The sequence below is a fragment of the Heloderma suspectum genome, chromosome 4 (genome assembly GCF_057233095.1).
Source record: "Heloderma suspectum isolate Gila_16-S chromosome 4, 16-S_ref, whole genome shotgun sequence".
NCBI lineage: Eukaryota > Metazoa > Chordata > Lepidosauria > Squamata > Helodermatidae > Heloderma > Heloderma suspectum.
Genome location: NC_139461.1, coordinates 167,045,034 through 167,072,488, shown reverse-complemented (window position 1 = coordinate 167,072,488; position 27,455 = coordinate 167,045,034). Strand labels below are relative to the sequence as shown.

General features: G+C 43.2%; 1 protein-coding gene, 1 long non-coding RNA gene and 9 other non-coding genes across 25 annotated transcripts in view; 10 read left to right on the top strand and 1 right to left on the bottom strand.

The window, feature by feature from the left end:
- LOC146347707 (uncharacterized) overlaps positions 1 to 27,455 on the top strand; it is a 29,045-nt gene that overhangs the window by 653 nt on the left and 937 nt on the right. The window contains exons 2-14 of one of the 13 annotated variants that reach the window (XR_014790380.1): positions 2,830 to 2,862; positions 3,074 to 3,116; positions 3,855 to 3,891; positions 4,781 to 4,845; positions 5,476 to 5,605; positions 6,179 to 6,199; positions 6,677 to 6,716; positions 7,444 to 7,493; positions 8,370 to 8,414; positions 9,660 to 9,695; positions 19,432 to 19,486; positions 24,537 to 24,631; positions 24,951 to 27,013. This is a non-coding gene — a long non-coding RNA (uncharacterized LOC146347707). Of the gene's footprint in view, positions 1 to 2,829; positions 2,863 to 3,073; positions 3,117 to 3,854; positions 3,892 to 4,780; positions 4,846 to 5,475; positions 5,620 to 6,178; positions 6,200 to 6,671; positions 6,717 to 7,395; positions 7,494 to 8,369; positions 8,415 to 9,659; positions 9,696 to 9,804; positions 10,002 to 19,431; positions 19,565 to 24,536; positions 24,632 to 24,950; positions 27,014 to 27,042; positions 27,282 to 27,455 lie in introns of those variants that run through there. The other 12 variants (XR_014790382.1, XR_014790378.1, XR_014790385.1 and 9 more) reach the window with 12 other exon arrangements.
- LOC146347716 (small nucleolar RNA SNORD74) lies at positions 1,036 to 1,114 on the top strand. Its single transcript, XR_014791640.1, has one exon. It is a non-coding gene; the product is annotated as a small nucleolar RNA SNORD74 (small nucleolar RNA).
- Positions 3,360 to 3,440, top strand: LOC146347715 (small nucleolar RNA snR60/Z15/Z230/Z193/J17). Its single transcript, XR_014791643.1, has one exon. It is a non-coding gene; the product is annotated as a small nucleolar RNA snR60/Z15/Z230/Z193/J17 (small nucleolar RNA).
- Positions 5,332 to 5,398, top strand: LOC146347714 (small nucleolar RNA SNORD44). The gene has a single exon (XR_014791641.1). It is a non-coding gene; the product is annotated as a small nucleolar RNA SNORD44 (small nucleolar RNA).
- On the top strand, positions 6,026 to 6,088 carry LOC146347713 (small nucleolar RNA SNORD78). The gene has a single exon (XR_014791659.1). It is a non-coding gene; the product is annotated as a small nucleolar RNA SNORD78 (small nucleolar RNA).
- Positions 6,255 to 6,329, top strand: LOC146347712 (small nucleolar RNA SNORD47). The gene has a single exon (XR_014791758.1). It is a non-coding gene; the product is annotated as a small nucleolar RNA SNORD47 (small nucleolar RNA).
- LOC146347711 (small nucleolar RNA SNORD75) lies at positions 7,119 to 7,179 on the top strand. Its single transcript, XR_014791654.1, has one exon. It is a non-coding gene; the product is annotated as a small nucleolar RNA SNORD75 (small nucleolar RNA).
- Positions 8,134 to 27,455, bottom strand: part of DARS2 (aspartyl-tRNA synthetase 2, mitochondrial) — a 49,625-nt gene continuing 30,303 nt past the window's right edge. For 2 of the 3 annotated variants that reach the window (XM_084851153.1, XM_084851156.1), the window contains 7 exons: positions 27,207 to 27,269; positions 24,238 to 24,390; positions 23,700 to 23,918; positions 18,573 to 18,683; positions 14,457 to 14,532; positions 11,007 to 12,873; positions 8,134 to 10,863 (listed from right to left, as the gene is read on the bottom strand). In XM_084851153.1, the coding sequence (XP_084707279.1) occupies positions 12,692 to 12,873; positions 14,457 to 14,532; positions 18,573 to 18,683; positions 23,700 to 23,918; positions 24,238 to 24,390; positions 27,207 to 27,269 (804 nt within the window). In that variant the 3' untranslated portion in view covers positions 8,134 to 10,863; positions 11,007 to 12,691. Of the gene's footprint in view, positions 10,864 to 11,006; positions 12,874 to 14,456; positions 14,533 to 18,451; positions 18,684 to 23,699; positions 23,919 to 24,237; positions 24,391 to 27,206; positions 27,270 to 27,455 lie in introns of all 3 variants that reach the window. The other variant, XM_084851154.1, reaches the window with a different exon arrangement.
- LOC146347710 (small nucleolar RNA SNORD79) lies at positions 8,215 to 8,293 on the top strand. The gene has a single exon (XR_014790833.1). It is a non-coding gene; the product is annotated as a small nucleolar RNA SNORD79 (small nucleolar RNA).
- On the top strand, positions 8,986 to 9,061 carry LOC146347709 (small nucleolar RNA snR60/Z15/Z230/Z193/J17). The gene has a single exon (XR_014791645.1). It is a non-coding gene; the product is annotated as a small nucleolar RNA snR60/Z15/Z230/Z193/J17 (small nucleolar RNA).
- On the top strand, positions 9,740 to 9,817 carry LOC146347708 (small nucleolar RNA SNORD81). The gene has a single exon (XR_014790896.1). It is a non-coding gene; the product is annotated as a small nucleolar RNA SNORD81 (small nucleolar RNA).

Here is a 27,455-nt window from a genome sequence, read left to right as displayed (position 1 = left end):
TATGTAAAACCTGGTTTGCTCATAAAAATATCGGGTTTGGTGTAATGAATTTAAAAGTATAGCTTACTCAGACAAGAATTGCAAACGTAATAATTGTGCTTTTAAATCTTAAGTTCAACAAACGTTGCTACAAGATGCTTAACTAAGATCTAGCATCTTTAGTATTTGAGGGTTGTACTGTACTGCTTACTCTAAGTGTAGAGGAATTGTGATGATCTGACACTGTATACAGTCTTACATAGGCTATTACGTAGCTTTTAGAAATCATTTTGGGGAGTAAAGGCTAGGTCACAACATATGAATGCCTTGTCTTAAACCATTTAAAAAAAACAGCTGAAAACCGCCTGGGGGGCAGTTTAACCCCACTCCCTAGCTTTTCCAGGCCTTCACATATCTAGATGTTAGGGGTGATGAAAATCTCCAGGTTGCAATTCATAACAGCCTTCAAATAGAATTGGTATTTTCCTGGTATCTTCAGACTCAATTAGGTTATGACTGCTGCAAAATTATACTTGATTGTAGTAAGGTACACTAGAGTAAAGAAGCAGTGGCCGCTCACATGGGGATATACGGAGCCTAGGAATGCCTTAATTTTGCCCTAGGCTCCCTGGACCACTTATTGTGGTTGCAGTTTTTTTGGGGGGGGGGGGAGCAAAACAGGCAGTGTGTGTCTTCATGGGTTCCTTTTGTATTTATAGAAACTTAGAAATGGCATAAAGCATGGGTGGTGTGCTGTAGCTGCTACGTGTTAGCCGTGTATAGAACAGTTTCCTATTAGTGTAAAAGATAAAGATTTATGAAGAAAGTGCCTATTACATTTATACTATGTTCAGAGTGCGGGTGGTATTGGGGCAGTTGCCTCAGGAAAGCTTCTAACAGCTTTCCCTAAGACTGAGTTAGACTGCGGAACCTCCTATCTGTACAGCAGCCATCCCCAAACGGATGCCCTCCTGATGTGCTGGGCTGCAGCTCTCATCTCAAGCCTGCATGTAGGTAATCTCTGTTGCTAACTGACTAAGCTGAGCTTGCCTTCTCTGTACCTGCACATGATGATAAATGATGTTGGTAGGGACATCTGAGAAAATGATGAATACCAACATCTCTGAGCAGGACTGGGGCTTGGATGTGTTCATAATTGCTTATCATAGGATCAGGGAATAGTAGGGTTGGAAGGGGCCTATAAGACCATTGAGTTCAACCCCATCTCCAACTCCTTTGAATGTTACCTCCTTAGTTCACAAGAGCCTTAGAGCTAGTTAACACAGTTCTAAATGTAAATTAGGTATAAAATGATTGCAACTATAGAAGGCCTGGAGGAATACTATTGCTCTTGAGTCTGTACTGGAATTTCAAGAGGGAACTTAGGTTTGCTCTTGGCGCAGGATCTGTTTTGAATGTTACCTTCTTCCCAACCCTTCTGTTTGAATGTAAGATCCTTGAGCCTGGAGGATGAGTCCCTTTTTAATCTTAGGGCCTGTGGAAATTCCACTTGCCATTTGTGATAGTGTATGTGGACATTCATTTTTGTGTTGGGGAGTGAAAAACATGCCTATGGCCTGCGCACCAGCTTTCCAGTTGGAATTGGAGGGGAAATAATGAGCTTGTGCGGCATTAATTGTGGGTGCCCTATTACAATGAGATGATCTCCCACCATTCTATTACTATCATTTCTTGAAAATGCCAATTTTGCTTTGCCTTCTATTGCCTCTGAACAAGATGCTTTATATGGGAGAAACACTCTAGGCTACATTTTAACTTGTGCTATACAAGTTATGTGAGGAACTTAAATGAAGCTAATAATTTCCTCCAGTTGCAAAACTGGGGGCGGGGGGATGCCAATCCTTATATAGCCAAAATGGCACCACCCACACACAAGGAGGTTTAGGGGAGCTGTGTGGCTTGCAGAAATACAAAGTCTTTAGAAAAAGCTGGGGGGGGGGAACAGCCCAATGAGAACTGAGCATGTTCAGTAGCCATGAAACATGACAGTTGGAAAAGGAAAATGGGGAGGGTTCTCATGCTGTTCAATCAGTGAACAGATGGGCCCTTCTCTCCATTTGTGGGAGGAAAAGCAATGTAGATATAAAAAAAAACCTACGGAAAACCTCATTGTGCTGGTTCAAACATAGTGGTAAGCCAGAATTCTGGCTTGTTTGGAAGAAGTGTGCTGGTGCATGCTGCTTGATTGCTTGGCTCCTCCTGCAACACAAGCTATTTTTAAATGTCCCCAGGGACGGTATCCTTAAGAACTGCCCATAGAAATCAATGATTGGGTATCAGTTGGTCCAGCCCATCCACGCTGTCTTAACAACCACCCCAAAAACAACTGCAAAGAGAAGAGTTCCTTCTCTTCCTAACTCTGGTCTTATTTAGTGTGAAACATTAATTTGCCCTGCTAGTCCAAAGCATTTCATAGTCAGCACATTACAGGTTAAAAGCGGCTCTGGCTTGGCGAGTGGCAGCTTGCATGTAATTCGTACTGAATAGTGCAGGTCAGAATCTGACATTGAGTGATTTACAACAGCCCTCCAGTGTTGTCGAGAGATATTATACTCCTGTTGCAGGGTGGGCTGAAGCTGAGAGTAGCTTACAAGTGCCCTGCGCTGTTCCACATTGTTTTTGTTCCCATGTTACATTATAGTTCACTGTTGCACCATGCTGCAGGTTGTGGGACTGCTGGAAGTGTAGCTTATGGCACTCCAGTGTTAACACTGTAGATCAAAGGTGAGGCTGGTCTGGGTTACCAGTAAAAAAATACTGCAACATTTTGTTACAGGGCTCTATTTAAAATGTCCCAGCTGTCTGAAAAAGCTCTTTTCTTTTTTCTAGATTCAGAAAGTCAAGACCATCCCATCTGCAAAGGTATTTTTTTCTTTTTATAGAGAAAAAATGTAAATGAGAGCTTACATTGTGCCACAATGATGACACTTATTTGCTACTCTTGATTAGGAGAATGATGAGAATGCTTAACCACCTTTGTTTCAAACTGAGGCGCAGTAAATGCTCTTAATGTATATTGCGTCTTCAGAGTGCTTTTGAACAGGCTTTGTAACACTTGCTGTTTTTCTTACAGGGTTTCACAAATGGTTCAGTAGTTATAGAAGGAAGATGTATTGGTAAGAGTCCTACAAAAGGTTGAATGATCTGTTCCCGATGGGCTGTATGTCTGGGCATAAACTTTAGACGCTTGGGGTGGATCTATTTAGACTAGATCATTGAATATAAAATTATATGTACAAAGGCCTCACTGAACCAGATTTTTTCTTGAAGCTGTACATGTAAGATTCAAGGGGGTGGTATTTAATTGAGTAGTTAGCCGCATCAAATGAAACACTGGGTTTCTTAATCTGTTGCCAACAAAGATGCATATGATGACAACATAGTTCAGCAGATAATCTGTGGTGAATGCTGATGTCTTTCGCTCCTGTCTGATGCATACTTGTTGGGATTTGAATCTGCCTTCAGGTCAGTGACTGCCTGTTATTGACATAGGTGTTTTTGCTTTACAACGTGCCTGTTAACTTCTTCAAACCAATGAGGAAGGACCCTTTTAAACTTGGCATTTAGCATTTTCCAAATTTCCAATGATAACCATGGCACCATGAAGACTAAAATCTTAACTGTCAGATTTTAAGCTAATGCCATTACAAATGAGAAAACATTTCCAGGTTCAGTCTAAATTTAGTTTGAAACAATTTGGGTGGCAACCCCCGCATTATTCAGGTTGTAAGTTTTTTTATAACTGAATTAAACATTTGTTATAGGTTCTCTGCTTGCACTTGCAGTGAGACTAGTGTGTGGTACAGTATGGGCTAGCTGCTGTGCCATTAACTTCTGTTTGCCTCTACCTACAGGTTCTCTAGCATGGATTGACCCTGGATAACCAAACAGGTGTGTTACAAAGAAAGTTGATACGTGATGATGACAAAGGTCTTGTAGCATTGACAGGGCATCCCTTATGAGCAGTGGCAGGGTGACCACAGCATTTTTAGGCTGTTCCAAGTTCTCTTAATTGTATATGCATTACTAACAAATGCACTTAGTTGCACTTTGCTGTAACAGAACAGATGATCCAGTCTTGGAACATGTTAGTGCACCCATTTTATGCCAGCACCTATGTTAAATCAGATGATTTGACCCAGATTTGCAAGCACTGTTGCAATAACAGGCTGATGAGAGACATGAGTAGCTTGGAAGTTTGGCCTGCTTTAAAGGCATCTGCTCAAGTATCAATCTGAAGGTGGTATAAAACTGCATATTTCAAATTCCAGGGCACTTTGGCCTCTTCAGCACTGTTGGTTTTCAGTGGTTATTAAGCTTTGCCTTTAGTTTGGAATCCATTAACTTGTCTACCAGCCATGCTGTAGTTACCTACTTACCTGAAATCTTGGGCCATAGTCTTAAGGAGAAGAATGGCCCTGAATACTTGGGATAGACTTGTGCTTCAAATAACATTTGGTTTTGTTGGACTGTGTGACTTGCCTTTATTCTCCAAAGATGAGACAACAGCTCTGTTGATCAGAAACAAAGCAAATTTGGTAGTGCAAAAACTTGAATGGAACTGGTCCATCTGTACTACTGTAACTGTTGATGCTTAAATCATTGGTTGGGTGGCATACCGTTGTTAAGGGGAACATGTTAATCTGCTGTAGATGATGCTGAATCAGGTCTCTGATCCAAGTGAAGATAATTGAATCTACACTGATACAGTGGATCATTGTAGCTTAAACAAAACTTGAAGCTGAGTGCATGTCTAAAAGCAATTATTGTCTCTTTACAGGCCTTCATGATTTGGCTAGGTTGAAATATAAGCATTTGGATTGATCAATTCTGAAGCAAAAAAAGGTGGGTTTAGGTAACAGGAAGGTGTCATCAGGATGCTGTCCTAGTTTTAACACTGAGCAAGACGACAAATGTTTCTTAGGCTATGGAGCTTTTCCAGGAGATTGCTGGATGATTTAATTTAGGGGTAGGCAAATCTGTACCCACTAGATGTTTTGGACTAAAGCTCCCATAATCCCTGAAGTTGCCTGTGCTGGCTAGGGCTGTTGGTAGTTGCCCAAAATATCTGGAGGGTGCTAGGTTACCTATCTCTACTTTACTTCAGGGATGGCCAATTGCTCCTATCTACCCCTCCAAACTGGGTCCCAGTATTTTCCAGCTCAGCTATAATTAGGAGGACATGAACAATGCACACTCTATTTTATGGTTATGTTTTGAACATACATCACTGGGGCTGGTTCCTCCTGAAGGTGGTTTGATAAAGTACAATAACATTCTTTAGTCTGTGCCTGTTGCTTAATTATTTACATAGTCATGTGATGCAAGCAGCCTGTGTGATGAGAAGCCAATAAAACTGACTTAAATAATGGAGGTTGGTAATTAGCTCTACCTGACTTTAGGCATCTGCTTGCATTTTCCTTGTCCTACAGCTAGCTTTCTGTGGGCTATTCTTAAAAATGTCCTTCTTTTCAGATCTTTGGGTGACTTTGAAGAGCTCTTTGGAGCTATACTGCTGATAATGGTAAATGATTACAGGACATCTGCTTGAGTGAACCTCATGGAGCACAGAAGTACCATCAGTGATGTTGGATCAAGCAATAAGGTGAATTAGTGTGGGTGGCCTGCCAGCAATTCCCTTGTATATCTTCTAGCTAGGATGGTCCTAAATATTTAAGGCAGTTGAACACATCTATATAGTGCGAAAGTGTCAGCTTCAGTGGTAGGACCTTAAATGGCAGCATCTGAAAGGCAATATAGAAATGTGCCCATCTGACATGTTCCATGGATGTGTAGCAACATACCTTTAAGTTTTGGTTAAGGCTTTCCTTGGGTTACTAAAGTCTATGGAGCTTGCAACTTGTATTTCTGCCTAGACACCTGTTGGTCCTGGCCTAGAAAGACTATCCTGATCTTGAGGCTTAGACCCACTAGGGATCCAGTCCATGGAATCATTCTGCAGAATGTGCTACTATTCCAATCAGGATTATTTTGCCAAGGAATCGTAGAATGAAACCAGCAGGGTTCAAAATGATGAGTAAATGTCTGATCTGAAATTGGCATGTGGATTAATTCTTGTACTGAAAAACCCTGTAAAGTTAACTCTTCTTAGCACATTCCTAACATGTTCAGCTTTGTACATGTGAACTGGGAAACTAATTCTTTTACTCTTACCTAGGTTCAGACCATGGAATTTGGGGTAAGAACCTGTTTTTTATTTGTCCTATAGAAATTGCTTACTCAAAGGTATTTGTAACCAGTGATGAAATTAGATTCTGCCAGATGAGTGCTCATGATATCAACACCATTCCGTTCCATTTTCTGAGGTTACGTTGTCTAGCGGTCACTAAAGTTTAGGCACTGAGAGAATAGGGATTGATTTCCAACCTCACCACTGCATTTATGGAGTATGATAAGTACAAGAGGCTCCCTAATACTAAGTTCAGAGGTAGGCTACTTGTGTTTGTGATCCATCCACACCAACGTTTAGTTCTGTCCAACACACTTTCACTTTGGCTAGTTCCCAGCAGGAAATGTGTTGCCTATACAGGGTTGAAGTAAGGATTATGAAAATAATTGGTGTTTAACGTATTTATGAGCCAAGCCTTGCTGATTCTCTTAACAAGAGTTTTCTTGCAATTTTATAACAACTGTGTTTTGTCTCTTTAAAGTACAGATAGAAGATGACTCTGGTATTTCTCTATTGAGAGAGCTTAGTAAGTTATAATGTGATTCCTTAATTGGCTAAATATCAGTAGACTAGAATCTGAGCCTATAATCTTGTTGAGTATTTCTAGAAATTCGTGTACCATTTGGGGGAGGGGCTACGGACCAGTAATATTTTGTTTGCTACCTTAGGTGGATGTGGTCCAGAAAGTAGCATATAGATATTTACATAAAATGGAAAATATTGTATGCAGAAGCCCCCAGGTTTCATTCCTGGTGCCTCTTAAGCTTAAAGGAAGTCGCAAAATTGCCGACAGTTGACGTAGACAGTGCTGTGTTAGATGGAGCAATGCTTTGACTCGGTATAAGGCAGTTTCATGTACTTTACATATTGCATTTCTTCAGAAATAAAACGCACCACCAGAAATAAGTGATGCCATGCTAGTGGGAAAAGCCAGTGATGTTTTAAGAGTAGTGGACAGAACAGGTTTCTGAAAACCTCACACTGAGGCTTTTGGGGGGAAATAGTGTATGTAACTGGGCAGAGAAATGTCACCAGCAATTTGTGCAGGGTATGTCATGCTAACATGACTTGCCCAAAAGAATTGCCTACTAAATAAAATTGGTTTGTAGTTTAATGGGAGAGTACAGGGCTCAACCAAGCATCCCCGTTGTACAAGCGTCCACTCAAAAGCTTGAAATGGCTCAAGATGAAAACTTTTCCTTTAGATGTTTATATATCCAATAACAATGATGCTTAAACTTTCATTTTCGGAGACAGTGGAAACGAATGGACAGCGGATTGGTGTGAACTTCAGTGCATATTGGTAAGCTGAGAAGAGGCAGTGGGTCTCAAAAGGGAGGCAAGCCATTTCTAGAGGGGTGTGTGGGCCCCTGCTCCTCTGAGGCTATCCCCTTCCAAGGGTATAGAAGTATGTACTGCTCCCACGGACAAGCCTTGAACTACATTATTAGGCTACACTTCCCCTTCCCATAAGGGATTAAAGATCAGCAGCTGATGGCCCTGGAGCCACATCTGGGTCTCTATGAAATACCAGTAGGCCCTTGTAGTTTTCTTAAACTTCTGTCCCACTTCTCTATACAAAATGTAATCAGTGGTTTACAACGAAAATGGTGATCAGCAGTAAAACCATTAAAATGCTAAAACATGGTTTACAAGATTAAGCAGTGGTAGCTTTAAAAAAATAAAACCCAGTCTGCTGACCATGGCCTACATATGGAAGCATAGCAAAATTCTCTAGCATTGCCCACTGTTGCATCTGCTGAGGTTCTTGCTGAAGTGATGGAGATAAATGACTTGCTGTATCACTCATTCCTTCTGTGGAGCTACATGGACGGTTCTCCACTCTAGCTTTCTTTAAATTTCTTTAGGCCAAGACTTGTCAAAAAACCTAACTCCAAAACGTTTTTATTCATCCTTTTATTCTTAATTTTTTGAAATATAGAGAACTTTGGCTATTGGGCAGTTTAAAAATGAAATAATAAATTATAAACTAGATATTATAAAAATAGATATTTTATGTCACGTACTGTTAATGATGAAATTGTATGAAACAATGGGAATCTCTCTGAAAGGTAGTGAAGAGAATTTTACCCTGAAACAGTACAGAAATAATACTGTCTTCTAATGTACATACTGCTGTGTAGGCTTCTGTTTGTAAGATTAAGTTACTTTATTACAGATTAAACTGGCAAATGTCCTGGAAGTACTCTTCTGGTTCTGTGAGGCAAGTACTACATGTTTTGGTTTGAAACTTTAAAAAGGAAGGAAGAAGTAAATGCCCTCTGTATTTAATTTGGGTGGGCAATACACAGGCTGCAGGCAGCCTTCACTACCCCCTGCTGCAACCACTGCCAAAATTTGCAGTGGCAGGTAAATGTTGCTGGGTTGCAACCAATTTTGGCAGCAAACCACTAAGCCAGCTTGAAGCAGCCAAATCTAGCTTGTTTTCAAGTGAGATTTGGTCCTAGGTTTCTGTAGCTATTCTTGAAAACAACTAGACTTAGCTGGTTTAGGCTTGCTGCTGCTAACCAGTGGTGGCAAACTGGTGTGTTTTTCCCTTGCACCCTAGGGAGTGTGACTTGTGGGATGTGTGTGTCCAGGGTGGCAAAAATGGCCCATGGGCACTCCAAAGTTGCCCACCCTGATCTAGGTGTTGCACTAGTTAGTAGTGTTGGAACTAAACAAGCCTTTGGCCAGTGCCTGCTTATCTCAAAAGCTGCAGCTGCAAGTCTTCATTTCCCTCCTTAGAGATATTAAAAGCAAAGAGCTTAAATGGGTGTGTATAAGAATCAAAACGGATACAATGATGATCACATAGTTCAGCAGATGGAACAGTGGTGAACTATCTTTCGCTCCTATCTGATGTATCTGGCTACACTGCTCTTAAGGCAGTTAAATGGGTTATATTCACATGTTCTGCTGTGACTATTATGCCGTGAGACAAATCTGAGGCTACTGGAATTGTAGTATGATGTTAGATGTTCTGAATGATCGTTACACCTATTGAAAAAATCCAGGCACGGTTGCTTCGTAAGAAGCTGCCACTTGGCTCTGTTTCAGTAACATTCCTGCTGAACTCGTTTTTGAAAAGGTATACTTGTCCTGTACATTTTCAGCGAAGCGTTTAATTTTTCCACTTGGCTGTAGTTGATATAGTAGAAAGTGAGGAGGTTTGGACAAATTCTGGGATGAAGTGTATTCTAAATGCAACTTTCAAAGCAGCCTGCTTTCATGTGGGTAAGAATTTTATCAGTGAAAGTTCTGTCTGGAAGTCAGTTTTGTGTGAAAGATTGAGACAGAATAAAGTCAAGGGGTTAACTCAGAAATGTGTTAACATGAGTGATGCAGAACTGATTCTTCCAAGTGGATTGCAGTGATTTGATCCATATTCTGTGGTATGACACTTCCATTCCCCTGCCCTTCCCCATTTACATTCGAATATTCTACTAATATTATTCTCAACTCCTAGGTAGCTAAAGCTTGAACTGACTGTTGAATTTGAAGGGTAGGTATAACCTTTTAATATCAAATACTAATCTGTTTCTGTGGGGATAGATAAATGATGATAACTTTGCCTTGAACTCTCTCTCTGATCATGTGATGGAAAATCCAAGGTCTGATCTATTCACCTTCCAAGATGTGCTTGCTTGTGAGTGGAGTGCACTGGGTTGACTGTTTTCCCCCCTCATCCTAGACTTGAGAAGCTGCAACCATATCCAGAAGAGATGTTCAACTTCAAATACTGGAAGAGAGAAACTGGAATCTAACTTCTCTAACATCAGGAAAATAAAATTATTCTGTAAATATTGTCCACCATTTCTTTAGTGGCTCTTTCTAACACTATAAGGGGACCTCAGGCCTAGGGGTGCAAATCCAGTCTTCCTGAGGTTCCAGTCTGGCCATCCAGGGTTCCCAAGGTGGCTATTCCCCCTCCCACTGATAGTTTCCTGGCTCTTGTGCAGGTCCCCTCCCCATTCTAAATGGTTGAAGTGTCTCTCCTGTGGCCTAGTGATTGGCAGTAAGAGCAGTAGGTTACAGAATGCTGCTTTCCCCCAACCCTTTGCCTTCAGCCCCACCCATCAGTGGAATGTGGTCCTTGAAACCCCCCCTGAAATGGAATTTGGCCCTTGGGTTTGGCCCTCAGACTTTGGTGCAAGGTGTGACCCCTGGAAGATTGGGGTGGTCGTGTACAGTGGTAGCCAGAAAGGTTCAAATGCACACTCAAAGCTTTGAACAGTTTATGCTGGCCCAAACCAGGACATTAACACAATTTCTGTTGAGGATCTTTACTCACAGCTTTTCATATTTGATTCCCTTCCACTTGGTTGAAGATGCCTCGATAAAAATGTTTCATTGCAGGACTTGATCTCTTCCCCAACTGAAACAAACATATATTGCCTGGCCCAGGAGATTAAACATAAGAAATTTTTGGAATTGGCTTTAGTTCACTTGGAACACGCTAAAGCTGTATAAAGGTAGTAACTGATGTGGTTGACGTGAGGGCTGTAAATACAACTAGGCAACCAGTAGAGTACCCTGATTATACCTGCTTGGGCTGTGGTGGTGAATAAATCATTCAGTTCCCTTGTGCTAGGACAAAAGTTATGTTGAAAAACCTTACAGTAAATTCATTCTGATAAAGGGCTGCTGCTGTACAGGTAGGTGTGGGCAACCTACGGCCTTATTTTTTTGAGAACAGCACTACTGAATGCTATGTGAATTGTGGCAACAATTCCCCTGTGAAAATGGCCGTTGGACCTTTGGTAGGCATTCAAGTTCTATGCTCCAGCAGGTTGGATCTCACCCACACCAGTACCATGTTTCTTGATCCTTTTCTCCTCTCATGGAGGGAAGTAGGTTCAGGGCTCTTTTGTGATACTATTTGCACGCTGATTCAAATCTTTCAGGGAGAGTTATATCTACAACGATTTGTTGAACCAAAGGCTGTTTCAAGTATAACATTTTTAGACAGCAAGTGACAGCCCTCAAAGTCCTTCCAGCAACTAGATGTGCGCAAACCTGTTAGGTGAATGGGACAGACACAGGATGGCCCTGAAGGCTGCACTCTTTATGATCAAGCTGCATTCACACATGTTGACTCTTATCAGAGATGTGGTGTGTGAGATCTAGTTCAAGCTCTTCTACAAGGGAAGGTGGCAGTCTGCTCCAAAAAGCAAACATGGCCTAAGTAAAGGATCCAAAAACCACAGTCAGGAAATACCTATACTGAGACAACCCACAGTGCCACAAAATACTGCTCTAGTTTCCATTTGCTGCCTCTGTAAGACTCCTGGAGCTGACTGGGGAATGAAGCCCTAAAGCAGGGGTCACCAAACTTTGGACTTGGTCCAAACATTTGGACCAAGAGACACATTTGGGAATCTGAGGCCATACTGCAGGCACCATCACAACATGCCTTGTCAGTGGAACATTGCTTTGGCATCAACCTGTTGTATCAGTGGATCTTAGGCTGTGTCTTATTTAGTAAAAACTTGTTTTGTGCCTATTGGACACTGCAATGTTTCTTTAAGGTTTGGCTAATTGCTGGTACAAAACTGCTAATGCTTTTTTTTTTAAGCATGTTTTGGCAATGTATGGTAGTTGTATCTTTGAGGGAGGAGGTCACTGCAGATAAATGTTGTACTAGAACAGTCTTTAAAAGGCAAAGCAAAGGTGTCCCCAACCAGTCATGTCAGACTCTAGGGTGCGGTGCTCATCCCTGTTTCTAAGCCGAAGAGCCAGCGCTGTCCAAAGACGCTTCCATGGTCATGTGGCTGGCATGACTGAACACCGAGGTGCATGGAACGCTGTTACTATCTACTTGCAATTTCATGCTTTCGAACTGCTAGGTTGGCAGGAGCTGGGACTGAAGACGGGAGCTCACTCCGTCACGCGGCACTTGGGTCTCACACTGCTGTCCTGCTGACCTCCCAGTCCGCAGTTCAGCGTCTTAACCACTAAGCCACTGCGACCCCTAGAGCAGTCTTTAGCAAATGGTTAATGTGAGTGGATTCTCAGGTGCTGCATTGGGAACCAATCAGTTTCGACTTCAGTTACTGTAATATTGGTAGCGCAGGACACTACTTGTCTCTTTCATTCACTAGCATTTTCATATTTTAGGTGCACAGGCAAGGTATATTGTCAGACTTATGTTTATCACCCATCTAATGAAACTTCAATCCTATTCTAATGGATTCCATCTATCTACAATATCATTGTGTCTTCACCTGATTAATCTCATGGTCAAATATCCATCTGGTATTTAAACACAAAGCAAGACTCTTCCTCCTCCCTCAGAAAAGGGGAGAAGCCCAGCAGAAGACACTGCAATGTAAACATGCCCTTGAAGACCATCAAGTCTGTAACAAGAACAATAATTGCAGATAAATCAATTTTTCCACCAGTTACAGAAATCCAGTAGGTTCATAGCTGGATATATCAGACTCCAGTAATGGAGAGTGGAGTACAATCTGCGGCAAAACCAGTTAGTTGTAGTCTGTGTTATATGGCCTTGGCTTGTGTTGAAGGCCATGTAACCTGGACATGGTAGGGCTCAAGTTCTTCTGGGGTCACATAATCTGGAGCATTGCTCATTAGGTCTCTTCCTTTGAAGGATTTAGGGAAGGCAATGACATCTCGAATACTTGGAGCACCAACAAGGAGACAGATCAGTCTGTCAAGTCCTAGAAGACAAAGATACTAAACATTAATGGTATCCACCTTTAACCAGCTGTTAGAAAAAAAAGCCTCAAGTTAGTTGTGATAGCATAGTGCACACCAAGGACTTTCCATCATGATGCTCCACTTGTATAATACTGGCTGTAGGTATAAGTACCCACTTCTGGAAAGTATGACACTGTCAACAGATACATGGTAACAAGAACTATCTTGGGAACTATGGGCACTATCCCATGGGGCACACTATCCCACTGGCTAGTGCACTGATAAGTCCACCTGCAAATGCTATTGGCGTTATGGCAGAAAGAGAAGATCTAAAGAGCCTCTTATTGAGGGTGGAAGAGGAGAGTGCAAAAGCTGGTTGAAACTCAACATTAAAAAAAATGAAGATCATGGCATCTAGCCCCCTCACTTCCTGGCATATGGAAGGGGAAGAAATGGAAGCAGTGACAGATGTTATTTTCTTGGGCTCCAAGATCACCGCAGACGGTGACTGTAGCCATGAAATTAAAAGACGCTTGCTCCTTGGGAGGAAAGCTATGGCAAATCTAGACAGCATAGTAAGAAGCAGAGACATCACCTTGCCGACAAAGGTCCGTGTAATCAAAGCTATGGTTTTCCCAGTAGTAATGTATGGCTGTGAGAGCTGGACTATAAGCAAGGCTGAGCGCCGAAGAATCGATGCTTTCGAACTGTGGTGCTGGAGAAGACTCTTGCGGGTCCCCTGGACTGCAAGGAGGTAAAATCAGTCCATCCTAAAGGAAATCAACCCTGACTGCTCATTGGAAGGACAGATACTGAAGCTGAAGCTGAAATATTTTGGCCACCTAATGCGAAGAGAAAACTCCCTGGAAAAGACCCTGATGCTGGGAAAGATTGAAGGCAAAAGGAGAAGGGGACAGCAGAGGATGAGATGGCTAGATAGCATCACCAATGCAATGAATATGAACTTGAGCACGCTCCGGGAGAGAGTGGAGGACAGGAAGGCCTGGTGTGATATGGTCCATGGGGTCATGATGACCGAACAACAACAACAGATTAGTTAATTTGTTAGCAGTTGTGCCCTGTTAGATAGTGCCCTGTTACCACTCTGTTTCTAGCCACAAAGACTGAGGTTTAAAATGCTGGAACTGCTGTAGGAGCAAAGAACTGACTAGTTGTCTCTAGGCAAAATGAAAAACGCTGGGCACGTTGTGTTTTTTATTCCTCCACAATGGTCCACAGAAGTGGTGACAGCCCACCATGAACATTTTGTGGGGTTTCCCCCTCATTTCTTGGGCATTGGAGATGGCTCCCCCTCTGCATGGTGCGAACTTGTAAGTCATAAATCACATCGGCCCCAAGAGGCTGAACTAGATGCCCTTGCTCCATTTACGACTAGTTTTGTTAGAAGACCAGTTTGACAAAGATCAGCAAATCGACACAGTGCATCAGGATACTGGCAGGGGTGAACAAATGGTCAAGCCTGATTGTCTGCTCAGGGAAGAACATTAAGGCCTTGTTGACTGGGCTGAAAGAAAGGTCAAAACTTAACCATTGTTTCAGCATTACAGTGTAACTCCTAACTTCCCAACTTTGTGGCACTGACCTAATGCAATTCCTCCGTGAGGGGGTGCTCCACAGTCCAGAGCTTCAAGAAGATGAAAAAGCAACTCTGTGTCCTCCTAGAACAAAAGTTTATTGTTAATAAGTAGCATAGCATGGCCTAGAAAATAAAGTGCTGGACTTGGTAAAACTGGATTCAAATCCTGGCTCATTCATGGTCAAGTGGCTTTAGGAAACGAAGGCCAGATTTATATAGGATGCAGGTCAAAGGGAAGCATGTATTAATACTCCTATACAGGGCTTTTTACCAAAAAAGGCCACCTAAAGTAGTACATAATCAATTAAAAAATTAAACCATAAAAACAAAACCATTAATGAAACCATTAAAATATATACAAACAAGGCAGTTTATACTGTTTTTTTCAAAAATCAAAAGAGTGGAAATAAAGCTATTACAACAATGGCTAACTATTTTTTCAAATGCTAACTTTAAAAGATGCATCTTAACCCATTTTCTCAAAGCTGAGGGAGGGTGGCTAATTGTAATTAGTGAAGAGGTACATTCCACAGTTTAGGAGCCACACCAGAGAAATCCCTTTCCCATGTGTCTGAGAAACAGGCCTCTGGGTCCTCAAGAAGGCACCTCCTGCTGATCTTAATGGCTGGAGAGTTTCATAAGAGAACAGGCAGCCCCTTAGTTAGCCAGGCCCTAAGCAGTTAGGGCTTTAAAAGTTAAAGCCAACTCCTTGAGTTGCTGGAAAATAACTGGCAACTAATGTAGGCCTTTCAATATTAGAATAATATAATAGTAGTATAATATAAGTCTTGATACCACACAATGGTTAGCAGCCTAACTACTGCATTTTGCCGTAAAAGGATCTGCATACCCAGATTCTTCAAGGGTAACGTGCTGTAAAGTGTGTTGCAGGGGTCTAGGCATGATGTGACCAAGGCATGGATAACTTTCGCCAACTCAAACCAGACACAGGAAAAGTCACAGTTGGTGCACTAAGTTGTGCAAATACTCTCGTCACTGCCATCACCTGAAGATCCAGGACCAGTTCAGGATCAAGGAACACTCTCAAGCTACAGACCCCTTCCGGAACAGGTTGAATCCTGTGTCAGGTTTTCTACTGACAAACAGTACCTCCATCTTGTCTGTATTAAACCTTGACTTTTTCACCCTCATGTAGCTCATTACTGAGCCCAGGCAACATTCAAGGGTTTTGATTGATTCATAAGAATATAAGAAGAGCCCTGCTGGATCAGACCAAGGGTCCATCTAGTCCAGCATTTTGTTCACACAGTGGCCAAACAGCTGTTGACCAGGAACCCACAAGCAGGACCTGAGTGCAAGAGCACCCTCCCACCCATGTTCCCCCAGCAACTGGTGTACCTAGGCATACTGCCTCCGATACCGGAGGTAGCACATAGCCATCAGGACTAGTAGCCATGGAAAGCCGTCTTCTCCAGGGATTTGTCTAACCCCTTTTAAAGCCATTCCAATTGGTGGCCATCACTATGTCTTGTGGTGAATTCCATAGTTTAACTATGCGCTGTGTGAAGTACTTCCTTTTATCTGTCCTAAATCTCCCGCCAATCAGCTTCATGGGATGACCCTGCATTCTAGTATTGTGAGAGAGGGAGGAAAATGTCTCCCTATCCACATTCTCTACACCAGGCATAATTTTGTACACCTCTATCATGTCTCCCCTTACTCTCCTCCAGGATAAACAATCTCAGTTGTTGTAACCTTCCCTCACAGGGGAGTTCCTCCAGCCCCCTGATCACTGAGTTACCCTTCTTTGCGCTTTCCCCCCAGCTCCACACCTTTTTTTAGGTGTGGTGACCAGAACTGTACACAGTATTCCAAGTGTGGTCGCACCATAGATTTGTATAAGGGCAGCATGATATTGGCAGTTTTATTCTCAATTCCATTTCTAATTATGCCTAACATGGAGTTTGCCTTTTTTACAGCGGCTGTACACTGGGTTGACATTTTCATTGAGCTGTCCACCACAACCCCAAGATCCCTTTCTTGGTCAGTCACTAACTCAGATCCCATCAGGTTATACTTGAAATTGAGACACCACCCCCCCCACACACACACACACACACAGTGCATCACTTTACACTTGCTTACAATGAACCACATTTGCTTTTTGGATGCCCATTCTCCCTGTTTGGAGAGATCTTTTTGGAGCTCCTCACAATCCCTTTTTGTTCTAACCACCCTAAATAATCTGGGGCCACTGGCAAACTTGGCCACTTCACTGCTCACTCCTAATTCAGGCTCATTTATCAACAAGTTGAAAAGCGTACTAGTCCCAATACAGATCTCCATAGGACCCCGCTATTTACTTTCTTCCATATCTTGGCTGGAAGCTTCCTTTGAATTGGGTGGTATGGAGCAATAGAGTTGGTTGTCATCAGCATATTGGTGGCACTTTACTCCAAAGCTCCGAATGATCTCTCTCCAGTGACTTAATGTAGATCAGGGATGGACAGCCTGTTTGAGTTTGAAAGACATATTGGCCCCTGCAGGACCCATCAGGGGCTGCACAAGTAGGTCCAGTCATGGTCTTATAGGCCCCTTCCAACCCTACTATTCTATGATTCTATGATCTCTCATGCATTCATTTACACAAACACATTTCCTCTCTCCCCACCCCGTCAACAATCCAGATCACAATACCAAGAATGCGGGTATTTTTTTTTAAGGAGTGAGGTTAAAGCCTCCCCTTCAGCAATCCTGATCAAGATCACAGTTTCCTTGCTGCTAGTAACAGTGGAGAAACGGCAATCTTGATTGGAACTGCTGGGAGGGGGAGAGGCTTTAACCTCATCCCCCTCTCCCTGCACCCCAGCAAACTTAAGATCAGCAGCACAGAAATGGTGATCTGTTCATTGCCACCCAGCTGATGGCTCATCAGCTGAGCACTGGGAAAAGTAGGTGGGGCACTGTGGGGCTGGCAGGCCACACAGAGTGCAACCAAGAACCACATGTAGCTGCCCATACCTGATGTAGATATTAAATAACATGGGGGATGGGATAATTCTGTGGAAATCATCATTGAGTTGAACAGTAACCCTGCAGCACCACTTTCAGGACACAACCCAACAGAAAGGACCAAAACCACTGCAAAACAGTGCCCACAAAATGCAGTGACCTGGCCCAGAGGGAATCCATAGTCAATGGTATCAAAAGCCACAAGAGGTCCAGAAAAACTAACAGAGCTGAGCTCCCTCCTTCCAGTTCCCATTGTAGGTCATCCAGCAAGGCAACGAAAGCATACTCAGTCCCATATCCTGGCTGAAAGCCTAAATGAAATGGGTCCAGATAATCAGCACCATCCAGATGTGTCTGGAGTTGTAACACCACCACCTTCTCAATCACCTTTGCCAAGAAAGGTACATTTGATACCAGCCTGTAATTAGTTAAACCTACTGGGTTAAGGAAAGGTTTTTTTTAAACAAAGGTCTTCTTACTGCCTCTTTTAAGCAAGAGCCCGCCCCCCCCCACACACACAAAAAAGCATGAATCACCTCCCTTAGCCATGGCATCAGTCCCGCCTTTACCTAAGAAGGGTAAAGGTTGAGGGTGAGAGCCCTCACTGCTCCAGACATCCTGTCCACATCCTCAAGATGTACAAGATGAAAAGAATCCAAAACAATTGGACAAGTGGTTCTCAAAGCCACATCAATCTGACCTGTCCTAATATTGGAGTCCCAAGTCAAGGTGGATCTAAGCAACCTGATACACAAAGAATGAAGCAAGGTGTTCACAGAGAGCCACTGATTGATCCAGTCCCCTCTAGTCTGGTTTAAATGCCCTTTACACATGTGCTGGTCCATTTGTGTATAACGTTAACACATCAGTAGTGTTCCTACCTGGGCCAATAACTGACATCCTAATGCTAGGTGTGAGTAGAGCAACACACATAAAAAAGCCTTTTTAGATTTACGTGTGTGTGTGTGTGTGTGTGTGTGAGAGAGAGAGAGAGAGAGAGAGAGAGAGAGACATTTGCATAATGTTACCTGTGATCTCCATCCTGCATACGTTAAACCGTTTTCTCTCATCTCCTGAAGTAAACACTGCCATAACTAAGAGTGTGGGCTACCAGGTTACCCACAGCATGCAGAAGTGCTTTGCCATTACCTTCAGCACTGTCTCAAGAATGAAACGTTGCTGCTTCGCATTGTGAATTCGAATGGAGCCACCTCCAATCTCACTACCATTCAGCACTAGATCATAGTGCTGACCATGGACCTGGAGAGAAGAGAAAGAGAATAAGACTCTATAAAACTTGCTTTTCACACAGATTGCAATCTGTCCTGCAATGGCCCTACTAAAAGGAGTGGGAGCTTTGTATCTTAAATCAATGGAGACAGAACAGGAATTGGGGGCTGAGATGCCCAATGTGGTGTGGAATTTTGTGATATCATACACACATTTGCTGCCACTGCAAATACATTTCCAGTCTTCTGAATTTCAAAACTCAAGCCTAGAGAAACACACACTTGCTAAAATCAGATTAAAAACATAGAGCATTATTCAGCAAAAGTTGAATCCCACTGAATTACAGTGGGAGAAATGGAAGCACATGCTTAATTCTTCCACTGAAATCCATGGTCCAACTGTGGGTAGGAGTACAGGTAATTAAAATCAAGCCATAAAACATGAATACATGATGCCACCTCTTTATCGTCCTTCAATACACCTCTGATTTCCTTGCATCCTCATGCTTTTCCAGAAGCATTTGAGTTTTCCATCTGACCTCTCCTTGACAATAGTGGTTTTGTTTCTATCTTATTCCAGAACGTGGTGCTGGGTGACTACTGCTAGATCTCTTGGGAATTATATAGTAACTTCATATATTATGAAGTCCTACAGGGTTCTACTTTATCTCCCATGATATGTAACATCAACATGAAACTGCTGGAAAGGTCATTTGGGGTGACATGTCACCACTATGTCAAAGATGCTCAACTCTGATTCTCTTTTACATTACATCCAGGTGTAGCAATGAGGTTCTTGAGTGGACTGGATGAGGATAGATTAACTCTGTCCAGGTAAGGTGGAATTGCTTATTCTGGGAGGCAGACGTATCCAGGAAGTTATGGATCTACCTGTCCATTGGGGTCACACTTTCCTTGAAGGAAAAGCATATGCGGAATAAGTGAAAGTATTTAACCTTGGCTAAATTATACCCATAGCAAATATAACACTGGCTTAACCCTGGCTCTTGAAAATTAGTTGCAATAAAAATGATTTTTAAACTATGCTCAATCTCCTCTTCAAAGGAGATCCCGACAGCACAGGAAACCTGCTCAAGGGCAGCACATACTTGCCTATGCCGAACAGTCCACAAAGGGCTGCTTTGCCTTTTCTAACCCTGCCTCATGTCTTTAAAAATAATTCTTTATTAGTTTTTAGTTTCATATCATAAAAGAACAATATATCAAGAAATCAATAGTGTCTGCTAGTCAAGTGTCTTTGCACTGATTAAACCTGAATAAACGTTCTGAAAACCTGGACATTGTTGCAAGAATTTCCGTTTCTTTTTCTTACAGTCCCTGTTCCTTACCAGCCTCCCCCTGCCCACCCTCCAAAAACAACCACCACCTGAGTGACCCCACCTCAGGACCAACTCAGGAAAAAAAAACCAGACAGACAAAATAATATTCAAAGGAAAGCAAAAGGGGAAAATAACTCAGCAAGAGTGGTTAGTCAAACAGTTCCACATGTGGCTGCCAAATCAGGAGGCCTCTGTCCTCTTTCATCAGGTATTTAAACATTAATTCATGGGAGGCCAAAGATGATGTGGCCTCACACCATATTTCAATCCTGGGTGGGTGTTTTGCCTTCCACATCTGGGGCATCAATCTTTTAGCCACTAGAGTTACTCTTAACAACCAGTCCATTAGTGGTGTATCACTCTTCCATATTAATGGCCTGAGTCCTAACACCACCATATGGCTGAGTATGTCAAAATCTAACTGAAGAGTGAATTTGATCCTTTCAATCACATTCCCCCCAAACAGTTCCAGTACTGGACAACTCCACAGCATACGCTTTAGAATCCCTTTCCCTTTTTGACATCTCCAGCAAAGGGGAGAGTCACTTAAATTCTTCTGGTACAGTTGTTCAGTTGTCCAATAGGATCTTAGAATATTTTTTTGTTGGATTAATCTTAATTTCAGATCTAGGGTGTCTTTTTTAATTTGCACTCTTAGGGCCCACCAAACTGATTCTGAAAGTTGGCACTCTTGGCTATGTTCGGTGTTCCGCCCTTCCCTAATATGAGAAAGATTAAACCTCTGGAGTTTTTTTAATTGGGTAAATGCCAGAAGTGTTTGCTTAGGGAGGGAGGACGCTGACTGGAAGACTGTCCATGGTGACAGGAATTCTGATATTGAGAAGGCAGCAGGACCAAATGTAGCTCTGGGAGCATATTGCAGTTATAGTAGCTGCCACCTAGCTATGGGTGGGAGGGGAGCCGTCATTGGTAGATTCTCAAAATTTACCAAATTTTGGTGCTCATCTGTCAACTGGTTTAATGAAAAAATGCCTGCTGTAAGCCAGTGTCTCCAATGTATTTGTCTACCCCCTACAACTATGTTGGGATTGTTCCAAAGTCTGAGGCCCACATGACAGTGACGGTCAAATTTCAGTGTCAGTCACAGTTGTGCCCAAATCTTCCTTGCCTCTGTGATGGTGCAGAATTGGTGATGACCAGGGTACACACAGAAGGAGCCCAAAGCCTGTAATGCAGGCATGGGTTCCAAAGCTTGCCCCTCCCTCACCACCCAGACAGGGGTTTCCGATCCTTTTGGGTTCAGACCAGCACAATGCCTGTGTTAAAATATGGGCAGTATGGTAGGTGCCTGGGTCTGGCAGACCAAAGCCTCCCTCCTGCACTGAGAGTCTCATTTTTGCAATAGAGAATCTGGCCTTTTCCCCTTCCTATAAAAATATTCTGAATAATTTATCCACAAGATTAAAATAAGTTTTAGATATTTTAAAGGGGATTTCCCTTAGCACATAAAGCAGCCTGGGGAGGATATTCATTTTACTGGTATTCACTTTGGCCCACAAATTTAATCTGAGTCCCTTCTACTGTTCAATGTCCAGTTTTATGTGCTCCATTAGGGCATCCAAATTATATGGGATTAACTTATTTAGGGAGCAATCCTATGGCTACTAGACAGTGGCTAGATGGCCATAGGATATGCTGTTTTCCGAGAACTGACCTCGGAGCCTGTGCTCCAAGGTTGGCTCCTGGAAAACCAACCTTTCCCCATGTCCGTGCTGCCTCCAAAACCCCATCCTCCACGCTTGGAAGAGGAGCATGGAGTAGCTGAAAAGGGGTGGGGCTGGGGGTGTTCCAGGGTGGGGAGAGCGGAACTGTATGTACAACATATCCTATGTGTTGTACAGCAAGCCTCCTCTCCTGCTTGCCCCCCCACGGCTAGACAGCTGACAATGACTGTCTAGCAGAAAAAGCGGGGCACGAGAGATGTGGAGGGAACAATCCCCCCCATGCTTCTCCTGCCTTGCTTTGGATAGGCAGTTGCCTCCGAGTTCAGAAGCAACTGCCTATCTAGATAGGATTGCGCCCTCAATAGTTTAGGGAATGAGAGCCCTAAATAGTTGAAAGAATCTTCACTAAGTTTAAATCCCCATTCCAGATAAACCATCTTTCTATGTGGGGTTCCTAGGGGCATAACCTCTGATTTCTCCCAGTTCACCCCATAACCTGAGGCTTTGCTATATTGGTTTAGTGTGGTAATTAGCTTAGGGAGGGACTTTGGAGTGTTGGAAAGGGACACCAGGGCATCATCTGCATACAATAATATTTTTTGTTCAATGTCACCCATCTAATCCCTGCAGTTTCTGGGTCCTCCCTCAGTGCACAGGCCAATGGATCTAATGACAAACCAAAGAGTAAAGGGGACAGTGGGCAGCCCTGGCGCATCCCTGTTTCTATGGGTAAAGGTTTAGAAATCAAGCCGCTGGCTGACACTCTCAAGGCGGGCGAGCAATATAGAATATTAACCCAATTTCTAAACTCAGGTGGAAATTGAAAGGCTTCTAATGTTTTAATAAGAAAGTCCCAGGAGACCCAGTCAAAGGTCTTCTCGGTGTCTATTGCAATTAGGGCACTTGGTGGTGCATCCAGTGGGATAGAGGAAATCAGGTCTATAACCATTCTGATATTATTTGGCAATTATTGCTCCCTGTCTGTGTCTAATGAACCCTGTTTGATTAACATGTATTAGACTTCTAATGATGCTCTGCACTCTCTCTGTCAGTATGGCTGTTAAGATTTTTAGGTCTACGTGAATGGGGGAAATAGGCCTATAGTTACTGACCAACGTTGGGTCCCTGCCCCCTTTAGGGAGGACAGAGATGGCTGTCTCATACTGAGTGTCCAATAGTCTGCCCTCACCAAAGGAGGTTCTGAATGTGTCCAACAGCCAGAGGGTCAGTGTCTCTCTCATGGCTGTATACCACTGCACTGGAAACCCATCTGGGCCCAGTGCCTTACTGTTTGTATCAAGCCCATCACTTGGTGAACTTCCTCTAAAGATACTGGTGCCTGCAGAAGTTCCCGTTTGGCCTGAGTCAGGTTGGTTAAGGGAGTTCAGGAAGGAGCTTGGATCTGCTGTAGTACTTGCCCCTTTATGTTTTGTACTTGCCCCTATAGGTTTTGATAATACTCATAGAATGCATCATGGATTTTTCTGGATCTATGGTATGAGAACCATCGGGTAACCTAATACTTGGGATTGCCCGCCATGAAGTGTTTAGTTTCAGTTTGTAGGCTAGGAGCTTTCCTACCTTGTCTCCCAATTTCCAAAATGCTTGCTTAATGCATTGTATTAAAAACCCTGCTTTTCAGGCATAGAGCTTGTTAATTTCAAATTGGGTTCTCTGAATGTTAGGTAGTAAAGAGGGGGTGGGTGATGCGCTATAAGAATCTGTGATAGTTCCCAGCTCAGTCTCAAGCTCTTTAAGTTGCTGTTCTTTAGCCCTTTTTGTGTAGGATGCAAAGGCAATAATTCTGCCCCTAATATAGGCCTTGTATGTATCCCAGAGAGTTAGTTGAGATGAGACTGATCCCTGATTTAACTTAAAAATTCCTCTGTTTCCTCTTTCATCTGTTGTATAAAAACCAGGTCATGGAGTAAAAACATATTTAACCTCCATGAGAGGTTGGACCCTGCCTGATGTCTTTGCATACACAAAATATTCTGCTTGTAAATAAAGACACAAAGTCACCTTTGCAGGTTCTGTGTAGAGGAGGTGCTCATCAGAGGAGTTAGGGGCAGTGAAGGGATGGTGAGCAGATTCTAATTCCTTGGGGTTTTCTTCTTTTGGGAGGAAAAGTGGGAAATCTACCACCCACAGAAAGTGAAAGGCAGCGGGATTGCGAAGCAGCAGGCCTCGTGCTTCCAGAAGGTCAGCGCTCTCCAAGCGCACCTTACCCAGTGCAGAACACTGAAAACAAAGGAGAAAGAGGGTTACAACCGGAATAAAGCTTAAGAGAGCTCTATCTTATTCTACAGTTCTACTTTCAAGCTATAGTCATTTACTTCAGCGTTTATGACTTGGGATGGGGAGGTAGTTCCTTAGTGCTTTTTGAACAATATAGTTTGATAATGCAGTGGATTGGCTTAACGAGAGCACATTTACTAAATACAAAATAGTTTTCACGTGGTACCTAAACACCATCGTCTTTGGAAAGAAGAGTCCTTGATCTCCAGCTAGAGAACTCTAGTAAGGCCAAAAAGACTCATTGGGGCAATGTTCTCCTTACCACTTTCTCATGCTCTCCAGCTGCCAGCAACACCACATCATCCACGTTGGCCTGAACTGCTCTGGCGAGCGCCAAGATTTGCTCCTCATTCAGGAACTTACCAAGTCGGGACTTCACGCTGCCATCAGACCTCAAAATCAAGTGCAACAGTCCCTGTTCAGGAGAGAGGGGTAGATGGAAAACTCAGGTGCTTCCTGAAAAGCACACAAATACAAGGAAACTGTCTCCCTTCGTGAGATCCTGTGAAACAATCAACACACTTGGTAGGATTTCTTGACTATATAAAATCTGTTTTTTAGGTAATCAACTCATGGAAGGATTTCTGCAAAAAGGCCAGCCACATTCCTGAATACATTAACCACTTCAGCATGAGAAGAAGGAATGGGAGACACAGGTGGGACAAACAAGTTTTCAAGTGTTTCAGAGATGGTACAGAAGAGCCTTGGTTGGCTCAATCTGGCTGCTCAACATAGCCTCAAATCCCATGGTCGTGTCCCCCCCCCCCCCCCAATCTTCAGCAGTTTCCTTTTGCACAGGCCAGGACACAAGAGCTCTGTAACGCTGCTACAGAGACCCCCAGCCCACCATCTGAACAGCTAACAGCTCTGGTAGAGTCCTCCCCAATGCACTTCTCCTGCTTGTTCTCACTGTCCTGTGGCTGGTAGCCCAATGTGCACAATTTAATAAAGTCTGATTTTTTTTTATTCTCGTAGCATTGTAAATTAACTAACTGAATGCATCTCGAGATGGGGAACATTAACAGCTTCCTTGCTGGATCAGATTAAAATCCACCTAATCAAGCATTCCATCTCCAACAGCAGCCTGACAGATACTTCTGGCAGTCCAGGCGCAGGGGGGCATGACAGTGATAGCTGTCCCTAACCCCCAGCATCGAATACTCAGAAGCTGTGCATATGAAGAATCCATTTTACTATTAACTATAGCTGTTGACTGACCTGCTTAATGTTTCTTTGGATCTCTTAAGAATGTAAGAAGAGCCCTGCAGGATCAGACTGAAGACCTATCTAGTGCAGCATCCTGTTTCCCATAGTGGCCAGCCAGATGCATAAGGCCTGATGACGTCGACAGGGTGCTTGCAGCAATGTGACCATGTGCCCTCTCGATCCTTGCCCATCCTGGCTAATAAAAGCTAGCTAGGGGCATGACTGGGTGGGTCCAGGGTGTAGTGAATGCTTCTCTTTGGGATGGGGTGGTCCATGCTGTTCTTAAGGAGGCAGTAGTGTGACCACTCCTGAAGAAACGCACTCTGGCCCCAATGGTATTCAACAACTACTGCCCAGTTGCAAATCCCCCCTTTTTAGGGAAGGTTCTGGAGAGGGTAGTGGTGGAACAACTGTGGGCACTCTTGGAGGATACCGATTGTCTAGACCCATTTCAATCTGGGTTTCATCCTGGTTACGGGACCGAATCAGCCTTGGTTGCCCTATCGAGAGAGGGAGTGCAACCCTGTTAATGCTGCTTGATCACTCATCGGCTTTTGATACCATTGACCATGTTATCCTCCTGGATCAACTCCATGGGATGGGTATCAGAGGCACTGTGTTACAGTGGTTCCAGTCCTACCTATGGGGCTGATTTCAGAGAGTAACATTGGGTGACCATTCCTGGCCCCTTGGCAGTTGAGCTATGGGGTTCCACAGGGTACCACCTTGTCCCCAATATTATTTACCATCTATATAAAGACGCTGCGAGTCGTCATTTGGGGATTTGGAGGTAAATGCCATCAGTATGCTGATGACATGCAGCTCTATCTGCCTGTGACATCTGAATCAGGAGAAGTTGTGAAAGTCTTGGGTCAGTGCCTAGACTCGGTAACGGGCTGGACAAGGGTCAATAAACTGAAGCCGACTCCTGGCAAGACAGAAGCCCTGTGGGTGAGTGGTTTCCGAGTCTGGGAGATAGGCTCATTGCCTGTTCTGGATGGGGTTGCACTCCCTCTGAAAGATCAGGTCTGTAGTCTGGGGTTACTCCTAGATCTATCATTGTTGCTGGAAGCCCAAGTGGCCAGGGCAGCTTGGAATACCTTTACCAGCTTCATCTGGTTCGCCAGCTATGGCCTCTCCTGGACAGGGATAGCTTGAACACAGTGGTACAGGCGCTAGTAACCTCAAGACTGGATTACTGTAATGCGCTCCATGTGGGGCTGCCCTTGAGCCTGGTCCAGAAGCTGGAGCTAGTGCAGAATGCAGCAGCTTGGCTGTTGTCAGGAGCTGCTCCCTTTCAGCATGTTAACTCCTTTGCTGAGGGAACTGCACTGGCTGCCTATTTGCTATCAGGCCAGGTTTAAGGTAGTAGTACTAGCGTACAAAGCCCTAAACAACTTGGGACCAGGATACCTGAGTGAGCACCTTCTCCCTTACTAACCTGCCCGGTCACTGAGGTCAGCAGAGGGCTTGCTCCTGGTGGTTCCACATGGATCTATAGCCTGATTGGAGTCCACCAGGAGAAGAGCCTTCAGCACGGCGGCCCCCTTTCTTTGGAATTCCCTGCCCCTGGAGGTCAGGCAGGCACCAACACTGTTGTTTCTAGCGCTTCCTGAAAACGGCACTGTTCCAGGAAGCATTCCTAATTGACGAGTTATGTTTTTTATTGGTATTGTGTTTTTAAACAAGTATAATTTTAATGCGGTGTTTTAATCTTTTTACTCTTTTACTGTTTTATTTCTTGTGTTCACTGCTCTGAAGTCTGTTCTAGATATGGAGCAGTATATAAATATTGTAAATAAAAATAAAATAAATAAAATACGCTGTACACCACATCTCAATCTTTCCTTTTCAACTTAAGGAGACCTTAATTTTGTATTATACTGTGTTGTATAATGCAAAAGAAATTCCTCCTGTTCCAGCTTCGCTGAAAGGAATGGGACCTGTGCAAGGTCATGTCTTACACAGCTCAGGAGAAAATCCTGTCAGAAGGTGCTTCTTGATTCAAAGATTCTTGATTCTTACCTGGTTAAACTGCGATTTCGCCAACTCATTTAATGACTCCAAATCTTTATTCTGAAGATATTTCTAGAGAAAAAGGTAAAAGAGAAGCAGAGATCATTGGATTAAGTCTGTTATATTCCAACTGACACTTCTATGCTCTGTGTTATTTTATGCACTGAATCCTTTGTTTCAGAATTATGTTGGATTTTCAAAAAAGTACTCCATATTTTATTAAACATGTTTCAATATTTTTACTACTCTGTAAGCAAG